Below are 27,351 nucleotides of genomic sequence, written 5' to 3' on the forward strand. Positions count from 1 at the left end.
CCGGTTGTACGCGATAAGGAGTAGGGTCGCCTGTCCAACCTCCCACTGCTAAAGACCCCTACGCGCAAGCGAATTATTGAAATAAAGTTGAACCATATATTAGTCCCGAAATGACCTAGTTTGTGTCGAGTGGACGTTAAACCTCCCTCTCTCTCTCTCTCTCTCTCTCTCTCTCTCTCTCTCTTGATTCCATAAAAATTACGTCCTTCTCAATGAGCCACTGTGGTTTTTAACGGATTTATTTCTAAAATTTGATTTTAAAGTGAACCCTATCAATATCCAGCGTTCCACGACTACCCTTTCCGCAGTTATCTCCCCTTCGCCGAAAAGTTTTGTGAACAGGCTATAGTTTTGTTATATTTAAACAGTATTTATTTCGAAAATATTGTACAAATGAAAGGCACAAAGAACAGGCTACAAAAAGAAAAACAAAACAAATTTGCGTCTTTGTGGCTAAAGTGTAAATAGTATAATATGTACAGTTTTAAGTAATATATATAGACACAGCATAATTTACATTATTAAGTTATGGTACAAATAATGAAATAATATATACCTCAACACAAGCTTGTAATTTACGGAGTAAAATGCTTTGTTAAGTTAAACATACATTATGCACAAGCTAAATCTGCCTATTGCAGGACTTTCGTTGGGTCTGAAATGTTATATAAACTATAAATTCAACATTTATGAACATGAAAAGAGCTTAATCAACTCTAGTGCCATTTTATGTGTCGGATTTTCACTGGATTTGAATCAGATTTGCTGCTCAACGCTCATTGATGATTCAATCCAAAAATGGATAATCGAGACTATGTTTTTTATCGTACCGATTTTAGTAATGATGATCGAGGCTAGGCCTAAAATTCAAACGATAATATCACGGTTCAGAGTGGATCAATTTGACTGAAATTTTCAGCATATTCCCTTTACATTATCTAGAATTTAACTATTATAATGAGAACTGCCAGCTCTTTATCCAATCTTCCATAATGTATCTTTAATATAGTTGTAATCAGTTTGAAGAAAATCGACGTGCGGTACTAAACTACTACTGTGTAAAAGGTGTTCATTCCAAATCTTATTTTTACGCAACTTGCAATGGATAAATTGAAATTGTCGTTCACCATAGAAAAACTCTGTTAATTTGAGGGAATAAAGTTAGATACAGTTTAGTTTTAAAATCAGACAGAAATGAAATGGGGTTTAACGTCCTACTGTTCTGCTCCGACTGGGCTAATGAAGACGGAATAGAAGAGATAATTGGCGGAATAAGAAATGAAATGAAATGAAATGGGGTTTAACGTCCTACTGTTCTGCTCCTAACCTGGGCTAATGAAGACGGGCATACACCATACAGTGTGCTATGAGGAAAATTTTGCCCGGGCAGCGGCGCTACGGCCTACTCTTATATCGAATTCCAACTGCCAAGGGATCTTTTACATGCACGCCAATATGTACACGGGACATCGGTTTTCCGTCCCATTCGAACGGCTAGACAGCTGTCCTTGTCAGGCCCTCCATCCTGCATCACTGACAAGGGGAAACCACGCCGGAAAATCTGGATGAACTTTCTCGGGGAATGCAGGGATCGAACACCCGACCTCCAGGCTAACGAGCCAGAGTCTTACCCACTTAACCGCGTGACCCCCCTGGCGGAATAAGACTTTCACAAGAGCATCGCTAACCCTGCAATATATGTCCACATTACTGCTTTGATTGATGTGGTATTTTTTAAAATGAAGAGAATGAAATATGAAATGGCTGCAACGACTGTAATATAACAAGAGACAAAGACGGCTAGATGTTGGGTTTGTTTTTCCAAAATTTAGACTATACCAAAAAAAATGGGTTTGACACCACCCCAAGGGGTCGGAGCATGCACCAAAATAAATAGTTGCCATCCTTACGGTATAAGGAATAGATGGGCCAAGTTCCAAGATAATCCATTCAGAATTCCAGCCTGTAGACAAAAAGCACAAAACTTGGGGGTAGCTCTGCCCCTGGGGGTTGGACATAGACCAATATAAATAGGTACAACCCTATGATGAATCATGCCGATCCAAATCTGTTAAAAATTTCAACTTGTAGATTATTTACAGACAAAATATTAACAAACAGTGGGCGGGGAATCGGCCAAAGGGCGCGGGGGGGGGGGGGGGTCATGCACCTTAATCAATAGTTGCCGTCCAAGCATACCAAGTTCCAATATAATCCAATCAGAAATGCGGCCTGTATACGTTAAACACACAAACATTGGGTGTGGCTCTGTCCCTTGGGATCGGAACATGCATCAAGATCAATAGTTGCCGTCCTTAGGCTATAAGTAATACATATGCCAATTTCAAAGACGATGAATTAAGAATTGTGGCCTATAGGTAAAACACAGACACACAAAGAAAAATGGGTGTGGTTCTGCCCATGGGGATCGGGCATTCGCCAAAAACAACGGGGGGCATCCTTGGCGTATAAGGAATAGGTATGCAAAGTTTCAAAGGGATCTGGTAAGAATTGCAGCCTGTAGGCGACACCAACACAAACAAAAATTGGGCGTGGGTCTGTCCCTGGGGGTCAGGCATGCACCGAAAATAAAAGAGCCCTTGTCTAGGCTATAAGGAATAAGTATGAAAAGTTTTCAAGATGATCCATTAAAAATTGCGGCCTGTAGGCGAAACACAGACGCTAAAGAGAACATGGGCGTTGCTCTGTCCCTGGGGGTCGGGGCATGCACCAAATTCAATATAAGGCATACATATGCCAAGTTCCATGATGATCCATCCAGAATTGCAGCCTGTATACGATAAACATACAAATTGGGCGTGGCTCTGCCCCTGGGGGTCGGCACATTGCGGTCTGTGGGCGACATACAGATATACACAAAAATTGGGCGTGGTTCTGTCCCAGGGGGTCGGGCAAGCACCAAAAAATATTTGAGGTAATTCTTAAGGTATAATAAGGAGTGAGTATGAAAAGTTTTTAAGACGGTCGATTAAGAATTGCGGCCTATAGGCGACACACTGACACACAAAAGGAAAATAGGCGTGACCCGCCCCTGGGGGCTGGGCATGCACCAAAAACAATGTGATGATCCTTGGGGTAAAAGGAATAAGTATGCAAAGTTTGAAGTGGATCTGTTAAGAAATGCGGCCTGTGGATGACAAACAAATGCAAAAAATGGGCGTGGCTCTGCCCCAGTGAAACCACAAACAGTTATGTAATCCTATAAAAGATTTGTTATCCAAATTTGGTAACGTAATCCCCAGTAAGACTTTCACGCCTTTTTAACCCGAATCAAATTACGATTATTTCACTGTTTGTCATTGGATATTTTACTCTGTTGATCATTATCAACTGAGGGGGTCAACAAGATTATTACTATTTACTTGATTTGTAGTAAGTAAGTAAGTAAGTAATTTGTTTATTATAGTGTCAAACACTGCATTCAAGAATATATATACATTACATAAAATATACATAAAATAATAGCAGTGCCCAGTCCATATCGACTTACGAGACATTTTGTTCTAAAATCAAATCATTAAAAGTACTAAATAATTAAATAATATTAAAGATACATTATGGGAGATAAGATAAAGAGATGGCAGTTCTCGCTATAATAGTTAAAAACTAGAAAGTGTAAAGGTAATTTGCTGAAAATTTCAGTCAAATTGATCCACTATGAGCCGAGAAAGAAGCGGATGAAATTTTTGCATAGTACCGGTCATCATTACTAAAATCATTAATATAAACAGCATAGTCTCGATTATCCACTTTTTTTATTTAATTATCAATGGCCGTTAGCGGCATATAGGAATCTAATCCAGCCAACATCGAAGGCTAGCCTTGACATCGAAAGTTTATTATGGTCTGGATAAGTTAATTAATGTCTAATTGATAATTTAGATAACATTTCAGGCCTAAAGAAAGACTTGTAATAAGCAAGTTTTGCTCTTGCATAATGTATGTTTAATAAAGTAATAAAATACAGTCAGATTAACCTTCTCCTTCGTTTTAACATGTCACTGGTTGAACAGTGTTCTGTGATTATGTCGACACATTGTTGCTGTGTGGGCGTATGTCCACGTTTTGCGAACTATCTTTTTCGTGACTCGTGATCGACTGTATGATGAATGATTCTACTTAGCATGGAATATTTTCCTTAAATATTTAACCAGTTTAGATTCTTTTCCGAGTCGACTAATGGCTAATTCCAAAATGCGTATCATATCGATGTCAGAATACCGAGCATTTCTCGATATTAACAGTTTAAATTTTTGAACGGAATCACTTTGGAAACAACAACAGTAGTATAACGGCGTGTTGCCCAATTCATCTCTTCTGTTAACATCGAATCCCTCATCAATCAAATACTTCATACTTTCTAAAGAAGTGTATGCACAGGCCACGTGTAGTAAAGATCTGTTTTTTGGGTATGTCCTAGTTGTACTGTTAATAGCATGCCCCTGCAGCAACAGTTGTCTTAATTCCTTAACAGTACCGAAACAAAATTGAGTCATCAAGTTGTCTTCAGATGACACAAATGCATGTGTTGGTGATAACGGGTTAAATATATAGTTCGAGAGATCATGTGGTGCTGTTTGAATAAGTTTTAGCAGGGGTTTCGGGTCACCATAAAGTTCATTAATAAGTAATATAGCTTTATCTTTATTTATCTTTACCTGCAACTCTCTGACTTTTTCTACAGGTGTCTCACCAAATCTATCCACTGAGTTTGTTAGATCACCGTATGCTGCTAATACTCCTTTAAACATGTCCAGATCTTGACAATATAAAACTTCGTTGTGGAGGGGGTAATATGTTTTATACTCTCCCCTGGTTATGAAATCTGAGCCTGAAATACATATCCATATTTAAGTTGGGCAGCATTTACATAAAGTATCAATTACTGAATTTAAAACGACGAGGAAGGGTTGGTGTTGATAATCATACCTATGGCGACCGAAAAAAACAATTACGACTCTAAACATGAAGGCAATCCGTAAATATTATAACCCATGAACGACCGAAACGGTGCCTGCATGAAGGACATCCACTGTCATCAGAAGAAATGGAGTGAGCCCGGAGTTTGGTATGGATGGGCGTCACCAATACACCCATTGGCGGAACCTTCAGGTGTGCCTGTATTACTTTAACGAAAGTTATGCAACATTACAGTCGGACAGGGCAGGCGTCAGACAGGCCATAAACGTATTGCGCCTCCGAAATTGCCTCCAAGCAGTGGCATCATTAACTGTGATTGTCTCATGTCCCAGGTTAGTTGACAGCGTCCAGTCGACTCCTGGCAGGGCGTTGGCCTGGGCTGAAGTTGAAAGCTACACAAAGCCCTCTCGTTCTGAGCAAATCTGTCGTCCCTGTCGGGTGTGGCATGATTGTCATTTCTAAGGATGAATAGGTTGAAATACATTTTAAGCAATGTTCCTAATTTTGTGGCTTTTTAACTTGGGTCACTTGAAATCAAGGTAAAGTTTATAGCCGTCAGTTAATGTTCGTATACTAGTAGCAGTAACACTTACCCGGATAGGGGTCTTTAGTATAGAATTTGGTATTCCAAAACTGGGTGTTTGTGTTATAAAGGTTGCCGATAGTATCATTAGTGTCGTCTGTGTCCTGAGTGCTATTGGTATCATGATTGTCGATGGTAACATTAGTGTCGTTATTGTCTTGGGTGTTTGTGTTATAAAGGTTGTCGATAGTATCATTAGTGTCGTCTGTGTCCTGAGTGCTATTGGTATCATGATTGTCGATGGTAACATTAGTGTCGTTACTGTCTTGGGTGTTTGTGTTATCAGGGTTGTCGATGGTATCATGACTGTCGTTGGTGTCCTGGCTGCATGTGATATCAAGGTTGTCGAATTTATCATTTGTGTCGTTGGTGCTTGTGGTATCGATAGTATCATCAGTGTCCTGAGTGTTTGTGATACCAGTATTGTTCTTGAATCTGATAGTGTCACGGTTGTCGATGGTATCATAATGGTAGCTTGTATTATCACTGTTGCTGTAATCCTCTTGGTTAGGAACAGATTCATCACTGTTGTTGCTGGCATCATGATCTCGAATTTCATTTTTTAAATATTTGACAATGATTATATAGGCCTCACCGTTCTGATTTCGGTCTTTAGTTTTCAGAATTTTCATTAACCTGTCAATAGTGTCAACTGATGTTTTAGACTCGATCACTTCACTTTTATCAATTGCATCTAGATATCCATCAGTGAAAAGATGGTCACATAGTTTCGCGAGATCAACATTTTTTAAATGTCCAATGCTTTTCAATTCTTCAACGCAAGATTCCATTGTTTCCACATGTGTGGCATTATTTTCAGAATCATTTGGTGAGTTAGTTTTTTCCAGAGCCCGTTTAAAAGCCACATTTTCATCAGGTAGATTTTGGTTTTGTTCGTGCTCTTTGATAATTTGTTGGTAGTTGTTATATTCTTCCTTTAACTTGTCCATATCCTTTAATCTGTTCTGTAAACTTTCTTTCTCTTTGGTCTCTTGGTCAAGCCGTTCTTCAAAGTCATACTTTAATCATTCTTTTTCTCTTTTCTCGCAATTGAGTTTATCTTTCCACTCCTTCTCAACTTTAACTTTCTCTTTTATCTCTTGGTCAAGCTTTTCTTTGAAGTCATTTCTTAATTGTTCTTTTTCTCTTTTCTCGCGATTCAGTTGATCTTCAATTCTAATCTTTTCTTTGGTCTCTTGATCAAGGACAATAATTAATTCTTCTTTTTCTTTCTTCTCCCGAATGAATTTATCTTGTAACTCCTTTTCAACTTTAACTTTTTCTTCTTCTATCACACGTAACTTCTCTTCGTACATAGTTTTAGCTTCTTCATACATTTCGTTTCGATAAAAATCGCACCCATTGTCCTCGATGGTCTTGATAATTAGTTTTTTTATTTCCTCTACATCGTTCTTATCGCGGTGTTTATTGTTGATGACAGCAAATCTGTCTTTGCAATAATCAGACAAAAAAACTTTAAATTCGGGCTTAGCAGTTTTTAAATACTCCTCAAATGGCTTCTCCTCGAGGTGATCCTTACCTGTAAATACGATAACGCCGTACTTCTCTAAACAAACACCAAATATATCCTTCAAATATTCTATATTGGTCATAACACTGTCATCTATTCTGTCTATCTTGAAGACGAACACAAACACATGGGGACCTGGACCCAGGTCATTAATGCATCGTACCAGATCACTGGCTATTTCTGTATTTGATTTTCGAGTATCTGATAAGCCAGGAGTATCCAATACTTTAAGAAGTATGTTTTCCTTGTCTACGCGTGTTACCCTTTCTTTTAGTAGATTACTGTCAGTTATGGAACCGGCACTCACGGCAGATACAAATTTGTCCTCGCCAATAAGATGTAATAGTGTGTTGCCCAAAGAACTCTTGCCCACGCCAGTTTTACCAATTAAAACAATTCTTATTTCTCGTTCTGAAATAAAGAGTTAATTAAAGACATCATCTAATACCCTCACCGTTAGAAGGGCTATTGCAGCCAGTAGAGTGGCAGGTCTAGTTCGGCTGGGACAGTAGCGTCTCGGCTTACTATACATGATAAAGACGAGATAACTATGGTCGAACAGGGCCCCAACAAACACCCGAGTAACTTGTAATCAATGACATGGCTTCTCAGTACTGTGAAATCACTGGGGATGTGCCCACTGTTACTTCAGTATCTCTGTCGCTTGATTACCGCGGCAACCGTGAAATCACCAGTGACAGGCTTGTCCTTACATCACCTTGTCTCCACTGCTTGGCTCCCCTGACCATCGTGAAATCACTGTCGTTTGACTCACTGCCGGAGAGAGAGAGAGAGTACATACACTTACCGTTCCCTGTCTTTTCTATATGCTCTGCCACACAATCAACACTGCAACATTCTACAAAACATGAATAAGTCATTATACCATAGAAATCTCACGATGATAATCGTTTTGTTCAATTTCGGAATAAATCGAGAACCGTTTATAGATTTCGCGGTGAAGACGCTAAAACATTAATTCTTTCAAAGTAAACAAATGAATCCAGTATCTTATGATTAAAATGGCAGACGATTGGAGAAAGGAAAAAACCTATAAAGCAACATACGGGAACACATGCTCTGGCCATAAATTGTGACTAACCTTCCGGAAACGTCTCTTAATTTCCGAGTGTTTCTGATTTATCCCGAACATTAATTGATTCTCTAATTATTCCAGATATTATCTTTCATTTTCAGTCACCTTGGTTTTTTTAACATTTTAAACTGTTCGACCGCCATGTTGGATTTTACCAAAAAACTTCAAATCGATACACATCCGCCATTTTTAATCCGATTTTCACAAACATTTTTTAAGCAACGCAAAATGGCAAGAATTCTGCTAAATTCAAAAAACTTAATTTTAATTTCATTATTTGATTGGATGCCCCCTGAAATATACCCCTTCTTCCCCAAATCACTCCACGCAAGTGAATGAATTAATTTTAGATTCCACTTCCGCCGGGGGGTTGGATGGCCGAATGGTTAGCACGCGCGCGCTATATCATACGGTCTGTCAATGAGTCAACTGGCGGGGTTTTGATTTTTCGATTCCCCGGTTGTACGTGGCAAGGAGTAGGGTCGCATGTCCAACCTCGTGGGTTTTCTCTGGGTCCTCCGGTTTCCTCCCACTGCTAAAGATCCCTACGTGCAAGCGGATTATTGAAATAAAATTGAACCATGTGTTCGTTCCGAAATGACCTAGTTTGTGTCGAGTTGACGTTTTGTCACTATAGTGTTTTGTGCATGTTGCATGTACTGACCTAATTTTAATTGTTTGACTACACCATTAAATCCAGCCTCTTTTAAACATTCCAAAAATCTATTATATCCATCAGGTCCACTGTTCATTACAACATTTAATAATTCCTCTGATTTCTTTGTTTCATCACAGTTATGAAGGCGTGTTTTCACCTTCATGTCGATCAATGAATTCTTGTAGAAATAGTCAATTAATGTGTATATGCCAGTTTCAATGTTTTCTTTCAGATAACACCAATTGTCTTGTATCTTCTTTTCATCTTCAGCTAACAGTTTGCCTCTACACTTACCTGGAAAAATAAGTATTATCCCTTATACATCCTATACGTCCTGCCCACCCGATACACCCTCCCTGTACATACTATACACCCCTTACACCCTGTACATGCTATACACCCAGTACACCCTCTACACCCTGTACATCCTATATACCCCACACACCCTGTACATGCTATACACCATGTACATACTATACACACTAGACACCCTGTACATACTATACACCCTACACACCCTGTACATACTATACACACTACACATCCAGTATAGGGAGGTTGGATGGCTGAATGGTTAGCGTGCGCGCGCTGTATCATAAAGTCTGTCATTGAGTCGACTGGCGTGGCTTCGAATCCCCGGTTGTACGTGACAAGGAGTAGGGTCGCCTGTCCAACCTCGCGGGTTTTCTCCGGGTCCTCCGGTTTCCTCCCACTGCTAAAGACCCCTATGCGCAAGCGGATTATTGAAATAAAATTAAAGCATGTGTTGGTCCCGAGATGACCTAGTTGTGTCGAGTGGACGTTAAGCCCCATTTCTCTCTCTCTCTTTTACATCCAGTATATGCTAAACATCCTATACATCCTATACACCATGTAAATCTATTAATTGTGGCGATCTTTTAATATGTAGCACTTACAGAGAAATAAAATATTTATTAATAGTCCAGGCAAGATAGCATAAGTGCGGGCAGTTGCTGCAGTAGAAATGCCGACCACATTTTATGGTCGGTCTAGACGTATTTTATCATTAAAAAAAGTACATGTCCGACATCCGTGCCCAAATGGGTCAAATTGGCCAAAATTCAAAATGGAGTCTGGCAAAAGAAGAAGAATTAGTGAATCTTTGGTCAGAAAGGTCGTTCCTGTTTGACGTAACGATTCCAGAGTTTTAGAAGCAAGTGCATAGCAGTTACCACAGCAAGCTTACGTTTTAGGCGATTCGTCATTTTGTACACGTCACATGATCGACATAATTTACTCGCAGAGTGGCGTACGCTTATAGACGATCGCTCGTGATCGGCCGTAAAAAATCGCTGGAGAATTTCAGTCGGCGCGATCAAGCGAGAAAATACGCTCGTCTGCCCGTAGCTTTCGTATCTCAGAATTATGGTGGTCACCCTCATACAAATTTTGATGCAAAGAGGTGATCATTTCAGCCCAACGAAAATTTGGGGAAAAGTTGGAGCCGAGCAAAGAGACCAGAATAACATTGAAAGTTAACGAGGAAATTAATGGTGGTCTGCCTCCACTTGAATGTAAATGGACTCAGACTAGCAATTATTTGCCCATTGACTTCAATGTTAAATGACTAACATCACAGGCTGTAGCTTTTTGCTCAACATTCCGTTGGTTCCAATCTTTATAGGCACAATGGGGACAACATTTGGCAATCTCCTCATCATAATTTTGTAGGGGGTTGACCATTTAGATTTTTTGCTACACGGATTTGAAGTTGACAGGAGTGAAAATCTCACTTCTGACACAATGATTGCTCTGCAGAAAGACACTTTACACCCCCTATCCCTCCGCTGTAATATCATCAGTATTACCCAAAACTGCTATGAAATTGCAAATTTGATCCCTTTTCTCCAATTCTAGACCAAAAAGTCAACCCAAAAATGCAGGAAGAGGGGAGAAAAAAATTAAGGGAAAAATTGTCTATTTATAACTCGCACTACTCGCATCATGAAATAAGGGGAAATAATTACTAGTCTTAGTCCAAATAAGCTGCAGTTATCTCCCTTCCCGGCTTAACACTTTATTTGAGGTTAAAAGTTAGGAAGTATGGAGCCGAATCGTTGCCATATTAAGAGATAATGTCATAGTCAAAATGGTAAAAATGGCCATTTTCGTGATTTTTCAATTGTAGATATTACATAACACAAAATCACCATATTAGTATCAAAACAAAAGTTGCTCGCCAAAAATTAACAACGTAGAAATCTACTTACGTTTTTTCACTTTCTTCTTTTCGCATTTGCAAATTCACTGTGACATTTTCATCTTTGCATTTTCAACTATAAGAATTTCACCATTGTATTTTCAACCACTAAAATTTCTCCAATCTAACTGATCATATAAGGAAAGGGGCGTGTTTACAAGTTCGGCCGAAGTTGCCGTCATAACTCATCTGTTTTATCGTTTAGATTAAAATTAACGCTCCCTGAAAGGGGCGATTACTCTAAATTGTAAGGGAGCATTTCAAACACAAAACTATGGTTTTACAAATGTATTCAATTCTGTGAGATATTCAAACGTTATTATTGTAGAAGATATTCGATTAAGTTATATTTTTAATATCAAACTTATTCGTTCTAACCTATTCTCCTAATACATTTAAATACTAACCATTTGCACATAATCCACGTTTAGGTGTAATGAAACTAAGTTTCATCACTCAATAAGAATCAGAGTAGAAAATGATCAATTTCGAACTCCATCAAGGCATTCACTAAACCTTCAGCAAGTTTGAAGATTCTAGCTCAATTAGAAATCAGAGTTATTGTGTCCCAATAAGTTTGACAGACTGACAGACCCATTTTAACAATCTGCTATATTCTTTTAAAGGCAGTGGACAAAAAACGTGCAATTCATTTTAGCAGTAATGGGAATATGAACATTTCTAAATATTGTCGAAAATATTTTCAATAATCAATTTAACAATATTGAAAAAAGATAAGATTCCCGGGCAACCAAACATACGCCCACAGCAGCTACGTTGGCCAGACATAGTCTCGTGACCTTAAACAATGTGCATAAATCTAAAGTTAATTGGATATTAACCCCGAAAATGTGGGGGTAGACACTGAAATTACATTTCTATCTGCCTTAGTTTCAAAGTTATAGGCAAGAGTATGTCAAATATGGCGGCCATCTTGGAATCCAATATGGCCGACATCGAAAGTTCAAACTAATGAATTTACTGGATTCCTTGACCCCCGAAAATGTGGGGGTAGATACTGAAATTACATTTCTATCTGCCTTAGTTTCAAAGTTATAGTCAAAAGTATGTCAAATATGGCGGCCATCTTGGAATCCAATATGGCCGACATCGAAAGTTCAAACTAATGAATTTACTGGATTCCTTGACCCCGAAAATGTCAGGGGTAGACACTGAAATCACATTTCTATGTGCCTTAGTTTTGAAGTTATAGGCAAAGGTATGTCAAATGTGGCGGCCATCTTGAAATTCAAGATGGCGGTCACCAGGGGGCGTTTCAGAGTTGGGTCCTAATCGAAAAATGATCCTACAGGGATCCCCTATAAGTGTGCCAGGTTTCAAAATTTCTCCACAAACTGAAATATTTTTCGACTTAGCCGCTGGACTATTAACTTCAGTCTCTAGAGCATCCACAAGATTCTTCAAAGTGATCAAGGGCAATAACTCTGGCATTAATTATCGGAAATCCTTGAAAATCAACATGATTCTTCATCTCATGACCTTAAGTGTATAAATTTAAAATCAATCAGATATTAAATTTAGCATAAAGACCATCCACAAGATTTTTCAAGGTGATCAAGGTCCTTAACTCTGGTAGTAATTATGGTAGGCGTCTTCTGCTCATGACCTTAAACCCTGTCTATAAATTTACAGTCAATTGGATATTTACTTTAGCCTCTAGAGTGTCCACAAGATTTTTCAAAGTGATCAAGGGCCATAGTAATTATGGTAGGCGTCTTCTGCTCATGACCTTAAACCCTGTCTATAAATTTACAGTCAATTGGATATTTACTTTAGCCTCTAGAGTGTCCACAAGATTTTTCAAAGTGATCAAGGGCCATAAGTCATGACAGTTATTATTGAAAATCATTGAAAATTAATATGCTTTTTCGCCTCATGTCCTTAAATACTGCATATAACTTTAAAGTTAATCGGACATTAACTTTAGCCTCTAGTGCATCCAATCCATAAGCAATTGTGGACCACGGACAGGGATGACGACACTATATGACCACATTTCAATGTGGGTGTATAAAAAAATGTGGTTCTCAGACAACTGTGTCAAAATATTACTTAAATGATTTTTAATGATATAATAATGTAGTATGGAGCTGAACCATTGACATTTAACAGTAAATAACGTGTATAATGGTACCCACCAATATGCCATACTGAATTAGGAGCTCTAACAACACTGTATCTTCGATAAAGTAAGCCTTCTAGATCTACCCTTCTTATGGCATCTCAGACCCTTTCCTTTTGCAAGGTAAACCCCTGAGCTGATAAATGACCCTTTACACTTCTATATCCCTGATCAGGAAATCTTGATATAATAGCAGTAACTAAATTATCCAGCTCATCATCACTTAAAGTACTGTACTTTTGTGAAATGGATATATCTTATTCTTTGAGACGTCTACAAATGGTGCGTTTGGAAACGCTGTATAAATTAGCAATTTCGGCTAATTTAAAATTTTTATCAACTGAATATTGTAATTGTTCCTGTGGAATAAATAACTTTGGCGGACCAACTGTTCCTGACGAAACATGATACTCTCTGTCGTGTCCTAGTTGTCTTGTTTGCAAATTTATTGCATCATCTAATAACTGTAAAGCTTTTCTTAAATGATTAAGGCAGCCAGACACCTCTTCATAAGTTACACTTACTTCAGATATAATGCCAGCAATCCGCTCACATTCATGCCGATGTTCAGTCAAAGATTCGTCGGGTCTATTAAGACAATGGGCCAACCTCAAGGTTCGATGATATAACTCATTAAACAAAAAGTTGTCTGACATGACAAGCAATTTATTTTATTTTTTCAATAAAAAAAATAATAAAATAATCATTAAAATCGGACAATCTTAGAGTCATGAATAACCCAATGGAGCATTAATTTTAGCCCAGACGTTAAATATTGACGTCAACTTCGGCTGAACCCGGAACCACGCTCTCTGTCCGTTCGATTGGAGAAATGTTGGTGGTTGAAAATAAAATGGTGAAATTCTTATAGTTGAAAATGCAAAGATGAAAAAGTCACAGCGAATTTGCAAATGAGAAAAGTAGAAAGCGAAAAAACATAAGTAGATTTTTACGTTGTTAATTTTTGGCGAGCAACTTGCAAATGAGAAAAGTAGAAAGTGAAAAAACATGAGTAGATTTTTACGTTGTTAATTTTTGGCGAGCAACTTTTGTTTTGATACTAATATGGTGATTTTGTGTTATGTAATATCTACAATTGAAAAATCACGAAAATGGCCATTTTTACCATTTTGACTATGTCAATTTTGCCATTTTAACTGTGATATTTTCTCTTAATATGGCAACGATTCGGCTCCATAAGGAAGAGGGTTATACTAGGATTACATTACGTCATAACTATTTACTCCAACGCTACTTTCGACCTCACCCACTGTGTACCCTTACACACCATGTACATCCTATACTCCCTTTACATCAACACCCCCGTCCACCCCATACACAGCCTTCCCATCCTTTAATGTTAATAATTCTGACCAAATTTGTTACCATCAAAAAAAGATAAAACAAAATACCCGGAAAGGATGAAGCCATAATGGTATCTTATTTAGTCTACGATATAAAAAGTCAATTTTGTTCCGTGATATTTTACTGCGTCTGGTAATTACAGTATGCCGTTTGGTCAGATATATAGCTCATAGACATCTCTACAATACCTGGAAAAAAATCAGAATTAAATTATATGAAACATATTGATAAATACCCACACTCAGACTCGCATCCACACCCCTCGCAGTGTTTCGTTTGATTAGAGGTAATCCCTCTAAGCACTGCTTTAATGGAAGCAAATTTCTGTTCCCAATTATGACTGATCTAGAGTCCGATTAACAACCAATAGCTAACTGCGTAACAATATCGTTACATATTAAACAAACCTCCAAATTCCAGCAAATATGTTTACATAATGTTACGTCATGACTCACGATATTATTATGCCCAGTTAACCAGTGCATAGCAGAATATTGCAGGAAAACTAACTGCCTGACAAACAATGTAAACAATACTGTATGGAGACGAACAATACTTTCACCATTTTTAATACCTTAAATCACTGTCCAAGGTTTTAGGGAAGACCCCAGATTAAACGAGGGCTGTCATGTTGCTGTACTTGGAATAGATTTGATTGAACGGGAAGAATACACACACTCCCTTAAAAGCTCAAGTATCAGAAGTTAATCCAGCAATATGCAGAGAGTTATTTCTCGGACCATTGCTTCAGGAATATGGCTCGCATCAAGCATGACAACTACTGAGTGGGTCATACAAACAAAACAATTTGTGAAATATCTATGGCGCCGAAAACACACACGGATTGTAATTGTGATTGTATCCACATTAAAAATAGTTACACAGAGCGTGAAAATACGTTAACACAGCAGCCTTGTCACGAAAAATATACAGCCATAAACAGCAGATTATGCAAAGGAAAAGTTGCGGGTTGATAAAATGTGATAAAGACCCTTTACGGTTTCAAGAAGTCTAATCTTGGTCGTGTTCACAATCTTTTCCGGAGAAATAATAGATCACTGGAATGCACATAATCAACATAGTTTATCCTTTTGGATCATAATGATTTACACAAAATTTGAAATTAAGGTTTTCGGCAAACGGGATGTTACTCCGGAACAGAACTTCGCGTAGCACTAAAGAGTTGGTCCCTCCATGATCCCGATACATCAAACCAATTTGAAGAAAATCTTTTAAAACATTTACCTATATTGACTAGTATTTATTACAATGATTAAATGTTTTATATTTTAATCCATTAGTCATTTAAAGAAATTACGATTCCCAAAATATACTCTTCAAAAAAAGTAGGGGATATTGAAATGTAAATACCTATGCAGGTTGTGACATAATAAATAGTCATGGACACTTGACATGCTTTGAGAGTATGTTTACAGATGAAGAACTTATCGCCCCAACAGAACCTCTGAGCTGCACATGCGTCACATGCGTCACACTTCAAGGAATGGTTGATGAAAACTGCCGCGTACTGGTTTATCTATCCATGTTTGCTTTCCTATCGGTTCTTGCATAAGATTTACTGTTTAGCGTATCTCTGCTTTAATGTGTTACGTTTAATTTGATCGGGAGACGTGTTCGTCGACGTCAACGTCAACGGACAACACTGAAAGAATTGTCCGTGGCACTGCGAGAGGAGTGGGTCAGATTGCCCCAAATCGTGATTGGACGGTTAACTAGGATCATGCCACAGCGAATTGCTGAATGTTTGAGGATTGGTGGAGCAATTACTCATTATGAGGCCAAAAATCAAAAACGTCCATTCCCACTTTTGACAATGTATCTCAATGTGAGTCAGATAAGCCGCCCATATAAACTGTTTATGTTCATGTGTAGGCAATTGGCCTGTTATTAACATACACTGGTTACCCCTAATAAAAACAGCAGTGCATTTCCGCACTTTTGTATTGTTACTGAATATCCCCTACTTTTTTAAAGAGTATAATATATATATATATATAAATAATAAAATGGATGAAAATGTATGGTATATATTACAGGTTATAGTCATACCTACGCTTTATAATATAATACTATAATATGTTAAGACATGTTTAGTAGCGACTAAGGCAGGTATGCTTCATAATTTCCTTCAAAGAAGTGACATTGTTTGGATAAGTGGGACGATTTTCATATTTACTTCTCTATGACTTTTCGGACACTAAGCATTATTACCACCCAAATAATTTTAGATAATATTTTACCGAAAATATTACAATCATAAAATTGACCAGCAAACAAATGTAATGGCTTACCTGTCGGTGGGTCTTTTCTAAGAAATGAAACGTTTTGGGACGAAGTCACGATTCATTTCTTATTGGTTAAATATAACGTAATAACTGGGCGTCACAAAATATTTTCTTTGTTATTGGATTATAAGATCGGCTAACTGGTTTTTACAGTTGTATATTTGGCGTGAATACCTTTTGTTATTTTTTTAATGTGTTTACACTTGTCAGTGTTAAACGACATTCGTTTCATTTCATTTCTTTTGTTTGATTTGCTGTCAGCCAGCTGATATCCTATTGGTAGGTTAAAGGCATAGCTTTAATTATATGTGCATTTCGTTTGAGATCTTGTGAGTAAAATATGGCATAAAGACAGGCACAAGCGACTTACGCGTTTATTTAGGGCGGGGCGTTCAGGTGGAAGGGCCATTGGGCCATTCTAGTTTACTTACGAGCACTACTTATAACTGGGGGAGCGAAGGTGGCTAAGTGAGTAAGACGCTGGCTCGCTAGCCTGGAGATCACGTGTTCGATCCCTGCAATGGCCGAGGAAGTTCATCGGGATTTTCCGACGTGGTTTCCCCTTGTCAGCGGTGCAGGACGGAGGGTCTGACAAGGACAGCTGTCTAATCGTTTGAATGGGACGAAAAATCGAGGTCCCTTGTATACAATGGCGTGAACGTAAAGGATCCCGTGGCAGTTGGAATTCGATATAAGAGTAGGCCATAGTTTGTTTTTTTTTTAAACAATATTTTTATTCATTAAATCTGAATTTGGATTGGGGAACAGGCTATGCCTATGTGTAACCCCTCTCTCTGATTTAGGTACATGTACACATTATAAATATTTACATACATACATACATACATACATACATAATTATAGAGCATATATGATACATCATGGATAATATAGAGACTTAGATGATTATACAGAGTGCAGGGCTTGGAATGACTTAAGAGTTGTTTATGGAGATTTAAATCTTTTTGATAAGGAAATAAATTGTTGGACTTCTTGGAAAATAAGTGTGTTTATCTCTGGACTAAGTTTTGTTGACCCATACAACAGACAACTGATTGTTTTATGATTATGTTGAAGGTTATGGATTGTCCGTTTTCTTGCATCTGAATATAAGTGGCATACGAGTAAATAGTGTTCGGTATCTTCGAATTTGTGACCACAGAGGCAAGCAGGGCTATCATCGACGTGTCTGAGGAATTTATGGCCTTGTAGATTCGAGCAGCATAATCTTAGTTTACAGTGGATTATTTGTAATTTTCGTATCCCAGTATAGTAATATTATGGCACGATGGTGTCTAATTTATTTAGTGAATTTCCAAAGATAGCAAGGGATCGAGAGTTTCTAATTTCAGCGTTAAGTTTGTTCCATTCTCGTATACTGGAAGGTATGAAGGACTCTGAGAAAATTTCGGTTCTGCATCTGGTTTCCTTTAGTTTATCTTTGTTTCTAAGGGTATAATTGATAGGGGTAGAGGACAGTTCTAATAGGTCAGAGAGATGTGATGGAACGAGGTTGTTAGTAATTTTGTATATTAATTTTAATTTATGACGTCGACGTCTTTCCGAGAGTGGAACAAACCCAGTCTCTTTATAGAGTAAGGCATGGCTAGTACCTCTTACCGCCCCACAGATAGTGCGCAGTGCATCTAATTGTAGGGATTCTAGTTTGTTAGCTAAATAATCACTGCACCCATCCCAGATAATGTCGGCATAATCAAAGTGTGGAAGGATAAAAGAAGAGTATATTATGTTTAAAGATTTTCTATTTAATCGATATTTTAGAGAACGAAGGCAATTTACTAGTTTGGATACTTTGCTTACAATGCTATCTATATGATTATTCCATTTACAGTTAGTTTGAAAGATTAGACCGAGATGTTTATGTTCACTTACTTCTTTGATTTGTACCTGGTTCATAAATAATGGTGGGTTAACTATGTGGGGTTTAGTAGTAATAGTCAGTGTCTCTGTTTTTAGGGGGTTAAAAGTTACCAGCCATGTCTCAGCCCAATTTCTGATTCGATTTAAGTCATCGTTAATGGTAGCAGCACTTGCCTCTGGGTCTTCAATTTTTAAGTATAAAGAGGTATCGTCAGCAAATAATCTAATGTTTGAATTTATATTGTTCACAATATCATTTATGTATATTAAGAATAAAAGAGGGCCTAGTACAGATCCCTGTGGAACACCAGCAGGGATGCTTCTGGGGTCCGAGGAGGTGCCACTGATGGTTACACATTGTTGTCTATTTTTTAAATAATCTACGAACCAGAGCAGTAGATCTCCTCGAACCCCCGCAGCATCCAGCTTGTGACAGAGTCCGGCATGCCAAACCCTGTCAAAGGCCTTGCTGATGTCACAGAAGACTATTCTAGTATATTGATGTTGGTCAATGGCTCGACAGAAGAAGTGTGTTAGGTCGATTAGTTGAAATATGGTAGAATCACCTGGAAGAAAGCCACTCTGGACAGGTGTTAGTATTGAGTTATCTCTAAGGAAGTTAAAGACATGTTTGTGGATGATTTTTTCAAAAATTTTGACTATTATACTTAAGAGGGAGATTGGTCTATAATTACTACAATCGTTTGGAGAGCCTTTTTTGAATATAGCGACCACGTTTGCAAATTTCCAAATGTTTGGTACAATGTGTAGATCTAATGATAGTTTAAAAAGTTGGCAAAGTGGATGACTGATTTCTTTTGAGATGTATTTTAGAATTCTCGCGTTTATTTCGGTGGGTCCTGAGGCTTTTGTAATATCTAGGCTGTCTATTATGTCTTTAACTTCCTCTGGATTTGGTACAATCTTATCGATGCTGTTAGGGTTCATAACTAGCAGTGGTAGAGATTTATTAGTGCTATCTAGTTGTGATTGTTTGATAAAGAATGAGTTTAAAGCATTTGCTTTTTCGGATTGAGTAAACACAGTGTTACCGTTAACTGTTAAGGGCGGAGGTTCGTTTGTAGAAGCAGCGTGTGTTTTAGTATATGAATTAATAAGTTTCCACCAGGTTTTTGTTCCAAAGTTTTCCGTGTCACTAATTTGTTTGTCTATTTTGTCAAAGTAATCATTTTTGCTTTTTCTAATTAAGTCTATGTAGTCATTTCTAATTTTCCTGAAATTTTGCCAATCAGAGTCTGAATTCCTATTTACCGCTTTTTTGTGTAATCTATTTTTTTTCTTTTTCATACGTCTTATTGCGCCATTCATCCAGGGTTTGTCATGTTGCCTAATAGTCACTATTTTGCATGGTATATTTGCTTTTGCTATATTGATCAATGAGCTTGTAAATTGAACACACGATGCTTCTACATTTGAGCTATTGATAAGATTGTACCATTTAGTAGCTATAACGTCCCTTTTTATGCCCCCAAGTGCCGGTGCCCGGGCAAAATTTCCCTCACAGCACACAGTATGACATTAGCCCAGTCGGAGACAGTGAGACGTTAAACCCCATTTCATTTCACGCCTATAACTGACTTAGAAATACATTATTTAAGAGCTAAATCTACTTATTTAGATATTTATAAACCTCGCAAGCATATAATAAACTCTCTAGAATAGAAGATGGCCGAGATTCAAATGGATTTAAATGATAAAATGGACAATCGAGACTCAAGTACCGTTACTACAATAATTAAACATCTACGCTATGTCTTCATATGTCTACGCTACAGTCATAACTTGGCTCAGAATATAGTAATTTGAATGACATTTTCAACATTCACTTTTTATTGTCTATTTTAAAACCATTATTGTGAGAACTGTCACCTTATTATCTAAATCTCACATTACTGCATCTTTAATTTTATAGTAATAACCTGTAAATTGCATCAGTAAGGAAATTATCAAATTAATAGCAGATCTGTCCTCAATGCTTATGTTTTATGTTTCCCACATAATTCCTAGATCCCAACATGATCTACGTCTTGTCGTGCCCAGCTATAGTAATGGAATGAAATGGGGGTTAACGTCTACGTCGGACAGGCGCCGGGCCTCCGGGTACCAACCTATGTACCAACCTAAACTCGTCAGGATCATAGCATTGGTGGCAACTTTGCCAGACTGCGCACGCTCGCCATATATACGGTTTCTTATACAAACCATATTATTAATAACCCGAACAACTCCTTTGGATGAAATTTACGTTGGACTCTACCCTTCAAAAGGCAATATCTCTTATATCTAAGGAAACGAGATCGAATAGGCCTACTAATCCAACTAACATCTCCTACCCATGCTGGACTATGCCTACTATTTGGCTTCTCTGGCAAGTTTCTTAGGAAACACTTGTCTGCGATATAACCCCAGGTGGAAGAGGACGTAAAGCCTTAAGCCCCTCCCCCCTCCCCGGACACTGGTTTAATAACACCTGGGAGGTCATTAAAAAACATTAACATAGTAACGATGTGGTTTTGATTGTCTTTAGTTATCACGTGGCTAAGTGGGAAAGACGCTAGCTCGCTAGCCTGGAGGTCGGGTGTTCGATCCCTGCATTGGCCGAGAAAGGTCATCCAGATTTTCGGGCGTGGTTCTCCCTTGTCAGTGATGCAGGACGGAGGGGCTGACAAGGAAAGCTGTCTAGTCGTTCGGATGGGACGAAAACCGAGGTTCCGTGTACACATTGGCGTGCACGTAAAAGATCCCTTGGCAGTTGGAATTCGATATAAGAGTAGGCCGTAGTGCCGCTGTCCGGGCAAAATTTCTCTCATAGCACACTGTGTGGCGTATGCCGTCTTCATTAGCCCAGGTTAGGAGCAGAACAGTAGGACGTTAAACTCCATTTCATTTCATTTCATTTATCTTTAGTTACAGTTGTCTAACAGAGAACATGTACACACGTGGGTTAATCTGTTTTAATGGGTAGAATTTGTTAAAAATGTGTGGGAGATAATCTCGGGATAAATTAAGGTAATAAATGGACCATTGTTACTAATTGACTATTAAGTCCAGGAAGGTATTTGCACAGGCCCTTGAAGGGATTAAAATAAAATTTCTTATTACTGCTTGACTATATATTATAGTATATAAAAGGTATTTCAGACGCCATCTTTGTTTGCACGTCTTCAAGACATTTCTTCTGCTATCACCTCACAATACTCACTAGTTCTAACAATTCCCGTCGTTTTTATTGCCAACGAGACATCATTTGATCATTATTCAGCTTCCTATGTAATTAAATTGGTCATTTCACAGCGTTATTAATTACAAATCAAACTTGAAGCGCTATCACTTACCGAAAACCAACTTGAACAGCCCGGAAATAACACGAAATCAGGTCAAAAGAATTCCATTGTAAGTCTAGATCATCCAGTCACTTCCTTTATTAACATATTAGAGAGAGAGAGAGAGAGAAATGGGGTTTAACGTCCACTAAACACAAACTAGGTCATTTCGGGACTAACATATGGTTTAATTTTATTTCAATAATTCGCTTGCGCGTGGGGTCTTTAGCAGTGGGAGGAAACCGGAGGACCCAGAGAAAACCCACGAGGTTGGACAGGCGACCCTACTCCTTGTCACGTACAACCGAGGATTTGAAACCACGCCAGTCGACTCAATGACAGACTTTATGATACAGCGCGCGCACGCTAACCATTCAGCCATCCAACCCCCCTATTAACATATTAGAGATTTGCTTTTGGACTGGGTGATCTAGACTGCATCAAAACAAACCCACGTGTGTTTATCGGGTGAAAATGAAAAAATGTCCCTGCCAGGCTTTTTAAATCATTAAATCGGGCCACAATATTGTTGTAACGGGTATATATAATATATACATATGTAGATGTAGTTAGAAGATTCTATTTGAAGTAGTTAATATACGTAAAATAAATTATCCTAAGCATTTTACATACCAATGACAATATTCAGCTGGCATTCATAATTCGCGGTCAGCTGTGACAGTCAATTTTATTTTTAGTAGCACGCCTTGACCAATCAAAAATAAGGGCTTCCACAACGCAACGTCATTGACCTGATTTCGTGTTATTTCCGGGCTGTTCAAGTTGGTTTTCGGTAAGTGATAGCGCTTCAAGTTTGATTTGTAATTAATAACGCTGTGAAATGACCAATTTAATTACATCGGAAGCTGAATAATGATCAAATAATGTCTCGTTGGCAATAAAAACGACGGGAAGTGTTAGAACTAGTGAGTATTGTGAGGTGATAGCAGAAGAAATGTCTTGAAGACGTGTAAACAAAGATGGCGTCTGAAATACCTTTTATATACTATAATATATAGTCAAGCAGTAATAAGAAATTTTATTTTAATCCCTTCAAGTGCCTGTGGGTATTTGTTAAGGAAATGGTTTTCCATTATTTTTCATTTTGTTATATTATCGACTTTCATTTTATAAAATAGGGAAATTTGAAATTGTATTTAAAGGTGTGTCTATTTAGAAATAAGGGTCCGTTTTCAATGGCACAACCCCGTCGAAGGTTGCCTGCTTTATCCCGTAGGTGTGTACCCGTTTCTCCGATATAAAAATGGTGAGAACCACTACAAGTCAAGATAAATTTGAGGGTTTTTTGTGTCACAATTCATATTGTCGTTGACGCTAAAAGTAAAGTTTGCCGTTATATGGTCGCAATATTTACATCGAAGATCCGGGCATTTAGATACACAACAACCGGTCCTTGTAGTATCTGAAAATGTTAGCCCAGTCGTAAAGCTGCACTATTTAGTTTCTGCAATGGTTCAGATGTGAGAACACCAATGCAAAAATGTCTGTCAAATTAGATATTTATGTTCTTAATATTAAACATTGATATTAAAATAATGATAATAATAATGATAATTGATTTATATAGCGCCAACAATTCAATCCAGTGAGCTGCTCTCGGGCGTTTCACATAAGTACAACTAATATAAAATGACAACAATCACAACACAAGGGTTCTGCAAGGTTTATTGGTGTTGGGAAGGTCTCTAAGGTATGAAGTTGAAGAATCGCCATTTAGAGCAGAATACGCAGTAGACAGTATTTTAAAATTGATGCTTTGACTGGAACCCAATGGAGATCTTTCAGAATTGGTGTCATATATTCATTTGGTTTAGTCTTGGTTATGATCCGAGCTGCTTTATTTTGAAGTTTCCGAAGTCATTTGATTTTATCTTCAGGTATATTGTACAAAAGTGAAATACAGTAGTCGAGTCGTGATGTAACCATAGTGTTTACCAGCACTTAAGTCGTGTCGCTATCAATGAAAGATCTAGTTTTCCCAATATTTTAAACCTGAAAATTAATACCTTTACACATGGCCAAAATTTGTCTATTCATGGCCAGATGAGGGTCAAAATAAACACCAATATTTTGTACAAAATCTGTTAGTGTAATAGAGATATTGCCAATTTGATAGTTTTCTTTTTTTTAGATTTTAGTAGTTGATGCCTGCTGTCCACTTTCATTATTTCTGTTTTGTCATCGTTGAGTTTTAATAAATTTGAGTCCACCCATTTACTAATATCTGATAAACAGGTCTCAAGTTTGCATATCTCAGATGGTTCAGAAGAAGGCTCAAAAGCTATATAAATTTGAGTTTCGTGTGCCTATAGATAGTAGTTGTGATCGTTTTTACGAATTACATTTCCTAAAGATGTTGTGTATGTAGAACATAATAAAGGACCGAGAACGGAACCCTGTGGCACGCCATACTTTACAACCGTTGAGTTGCATGGGAAACCTTTGATAACAACTGTCTGTGTACGGCTTTCAAGGTATGATCTACGGAAGACCATTTGGGTCATTCAAGAGAAAAAATACAGCTGTACTATATACTGAACAAATACCAAAAATATTTAAACGATCGTTTTGATTTCTTTATGGCCATTATGACAAATATATGGTCGTTTTGACTAAAAGCTGTAAATGTAGACGAATTTTCGTTTTTGGGACGTTTTGGCGTACACCTGTTTTTATCAAGCCGTCGCCATCTTTGAGTTTTGTTACACAACCGCGTGTTACACTGTCTGCTAAACGGCATCGAAAAGAATAGGTAGCAATGTCCTTTGTCACGGCCGATAATTCTTTGCTTCACGTTGTGTTTCGAAATGGACTTCAAATTAGATTTCTCCACGAACTCAATATGACTTCAATATACATGTAACTCAATTATGATGAAATTCAGAAACACATTGTTCTTGTAAATATGTTTGATATCAAGCAGGATACATAAGTACACATCTTATGCCGGGGCCATAATATTGCTACAGTTTCACTCAATTCAATCGGATTGAATACAAGCCTGGTGATTATCTACCGAGGAAAATTGGATATTTTCCGAAAATGCAAAAGACGATTAACCGCTTTATTGAAAGTATGATATTAATGAATAAGAATATAAATAAGTTTATTGCAGAAATATAGGTCACAGACCAAAAGTTACAAGTTACAAATGAGTAATCCCATGTGCAATCATATTTTAAGAGGTTCAATTCATTACAAATTTATTAATGTTTGACAATTGAAGGTTTATATACAATTCTGATTTCAACATATAATACTATTAGAAAGTCTGATGATAAATTTGATAAAACTTGTGGTTATGTTATACAAATTCAAAATATCTGTATTAATAAGTACACTTGTCTAGTAGCAAATGAGCAACGGCAATTACAACAATAATTATTAGAAAGTCTGATGATAAATTTTATAAAACTTGTGGTTATGTCATACAAATTCAAAATATCTGTATAAATAAGTACACTTGTCTAGTAGCAAATGAGCAACGGCAATTACAACAATAATTATATCATACTTGCCGAACCTTTCTACATTATTGGAATTGGAGATCGGCAATAGCATACCTGGATCGCCAGAATCTGACAAGATTATGAAGGTCAAAGGTTTAATATTTAAGAGATGTACACCTTCAAAACAATCATGTCTTCGTTTATATGCATTCAAACATGAAATGAAGTAAATCTCCATTGATGGCATAATGGACATAATGGAAAAGCAGTTTGATTTCTACTGTACAACTTCAAAAAGATTGGTAATACAGTATATTTAGCCTAAATGTTGTAATGTTTTAATTTCAGGTTTGACAATACCTAAGATTCTTGAACTAAATTTATTTTAATTTTACAATAATCTTCTAAATTTTTGCTTTCTGATAATTCATCTGATCATTCTTGTATATATATATATATATATATATATATATATATATATATATATATATATATATATATATATATATATATAGAAAAAGAGATTTACTGGTCTGTGAACGGAGCAAGATATCCGTTTTGGAAACAGGAGCTTTTTCAATAAAATAGAAATTTAGATAAAGTGGAGTATTAAATGTAATAATTTTGATTGATAAGACAATTTTATTGTAAAGAATCCTCTGTGTAAGGGTAAGCCTACCGAGTTTAGTAAATAAAGAGGTGGACGGAGTTTCAATCGGTGCATTAAGAATAGTTCTTGCTGCCCTCTTTTGTAATTTTAAAAGAATGTCTAATCTACTTTTGGTAGCATTTCCCCAAAAAATAGAGCAATAATCAAATATTGGTAGTATGTAACTGTTATAAAACAAAATTCTTGTCTCGTAAGGTAAATGATCTTTTATCTTATTTAGGAGAAATATTTTTGATGCAAGTTTTTTAGACATATCTGCTATCTGTGCTTCCCAATTAAGGTCTTGGTCAATTTGAATTCCAAGTAATTTTGCGGTAGTAACCGTCTCAATTTTCTCACCATGGAGTGATAAAGTTAGGTTTTTCTGATTTCTTTTGTGTTTTGATGAAATCAGCATTGAATTTGTTTTCGAAGGATTGATTACCATCTCATTGTTTTCACACCATTTAGCAACCAAATAGAGATCATTTTGGAGATTATTGGCGATGGTTAAAATATCTTTGTGTGAACAATGCAGGGTACTGTCATCAGCAAACAAATCTATCTGACTTGATTCAATATTGAGTGGGAGATCATTTATAAAAATAAGGAATAGGAGAGGACCCAGGATCGAACCTTGTGGAACCCCGCATTTGACTGTAGTAATTGAGGAGGTAATTGATATGAGAGCATGAAAAATGCGCTGATTGAAATCTATTATATGTCATTTATCACATGTGATTTTTAAAAAATGTCGAAAAAATATATAGATTGGACAGGAAATGGTCACCATAGACATTGAATATATTTCAAGATGATAAAGAACATGGTGATACATTCGAGCTGGGATATCTCTGTGCCATTATTAGAGTTACAGTTGGTTATGTTTCTTGAATAGAGACCGACTACAGGTACTATTTAATGCTATGGTTCTACTTGATACCTAAAATTCTTCTTAAGTGTATACCGACTACAGGTACTATTTAATGTTATAATAATAATAATAATAATGAAGTTTTATATAGCGTCTTCTCCATGTTGACACATGCTCAAAACGCTTTTTGTAATGGCTCTACTGGTAAAACTGTTGAAACAGGAAAGTCTTTAGTGCGAGTTTAAATTGATTAAAAGTTTGTTGATTCTTGATCTGTTGTGGAAGTTCG

The 27,351-nt window shown here is 37.2% G+C and overlaps 1 protein-coding gene across 3 annotated transcripts in view; it reads right to left on the bottom strand.

Annotated features, from left to right (window-relative positions):
- Nucleotides 1–228: 228 nt before the first annotated feature.
- LOC126828084 (GTPase IMAP family member 9) overlaps nucleotides 229–27,351 on the bottom strand; it is a 39,930-nt gene continuing 12,807 nt past the window's right edge. Inside the window, exons 1-6 of one of the 3 annotated variants that reach the window (XM_056102137.1) lie at nucleotides 16,851–16,948; nucleotides 14,586–14,726; nucleotides 8,816–9,103; nucleotides 7,864–7,914; nucleotides 5,535–7,466; nucleotides 229–4,852 (exon numbers count right to left, since the gene is read on the bottom strand). In XM_056102137.1, the coding sequence (XP_055958112.1) occupies nucleotides 4,137–4,852; nucleotides 5,535–6,474 (1,656 nt within the window). In that variant the 5' untranslated portion in view covers nucleotides 6,475–7,466; nucleotides 7,864–7,914; nucleotides 8,816–9,103; nucleotides 14,586–14,726; nucleotides 16,851–16,948 and the 3' untranslated portion in view covers nucleotides 229–4,136. Of the gene's footprint in view, nucleotides 4,853–5,534; nucleotides 7,467–7,863; nucleotides 7,915–8,815; nucleotides 9,104–14,585; nucleotides 14,727–16,850; nucleotides 16,949–27,351 lie in introns of those variants that run through there. The other 2 variants (XM_050557663.2, XM_056102138.1) reach the window with 2 other exon arrangements.

This window comes from Patella vulgata, chromosome 7 (genome assembly GCF_932274485.2).
Source record: "Patella vulgata chromosome 7, xgPatVulg1.2, whole genome shotgun sequence".
Classification (NCBI taxonomy): Eukaryota; Metazoa; Mollusca; class Gastropoda; family Patellidae; genus Patella; species Patella vulgata.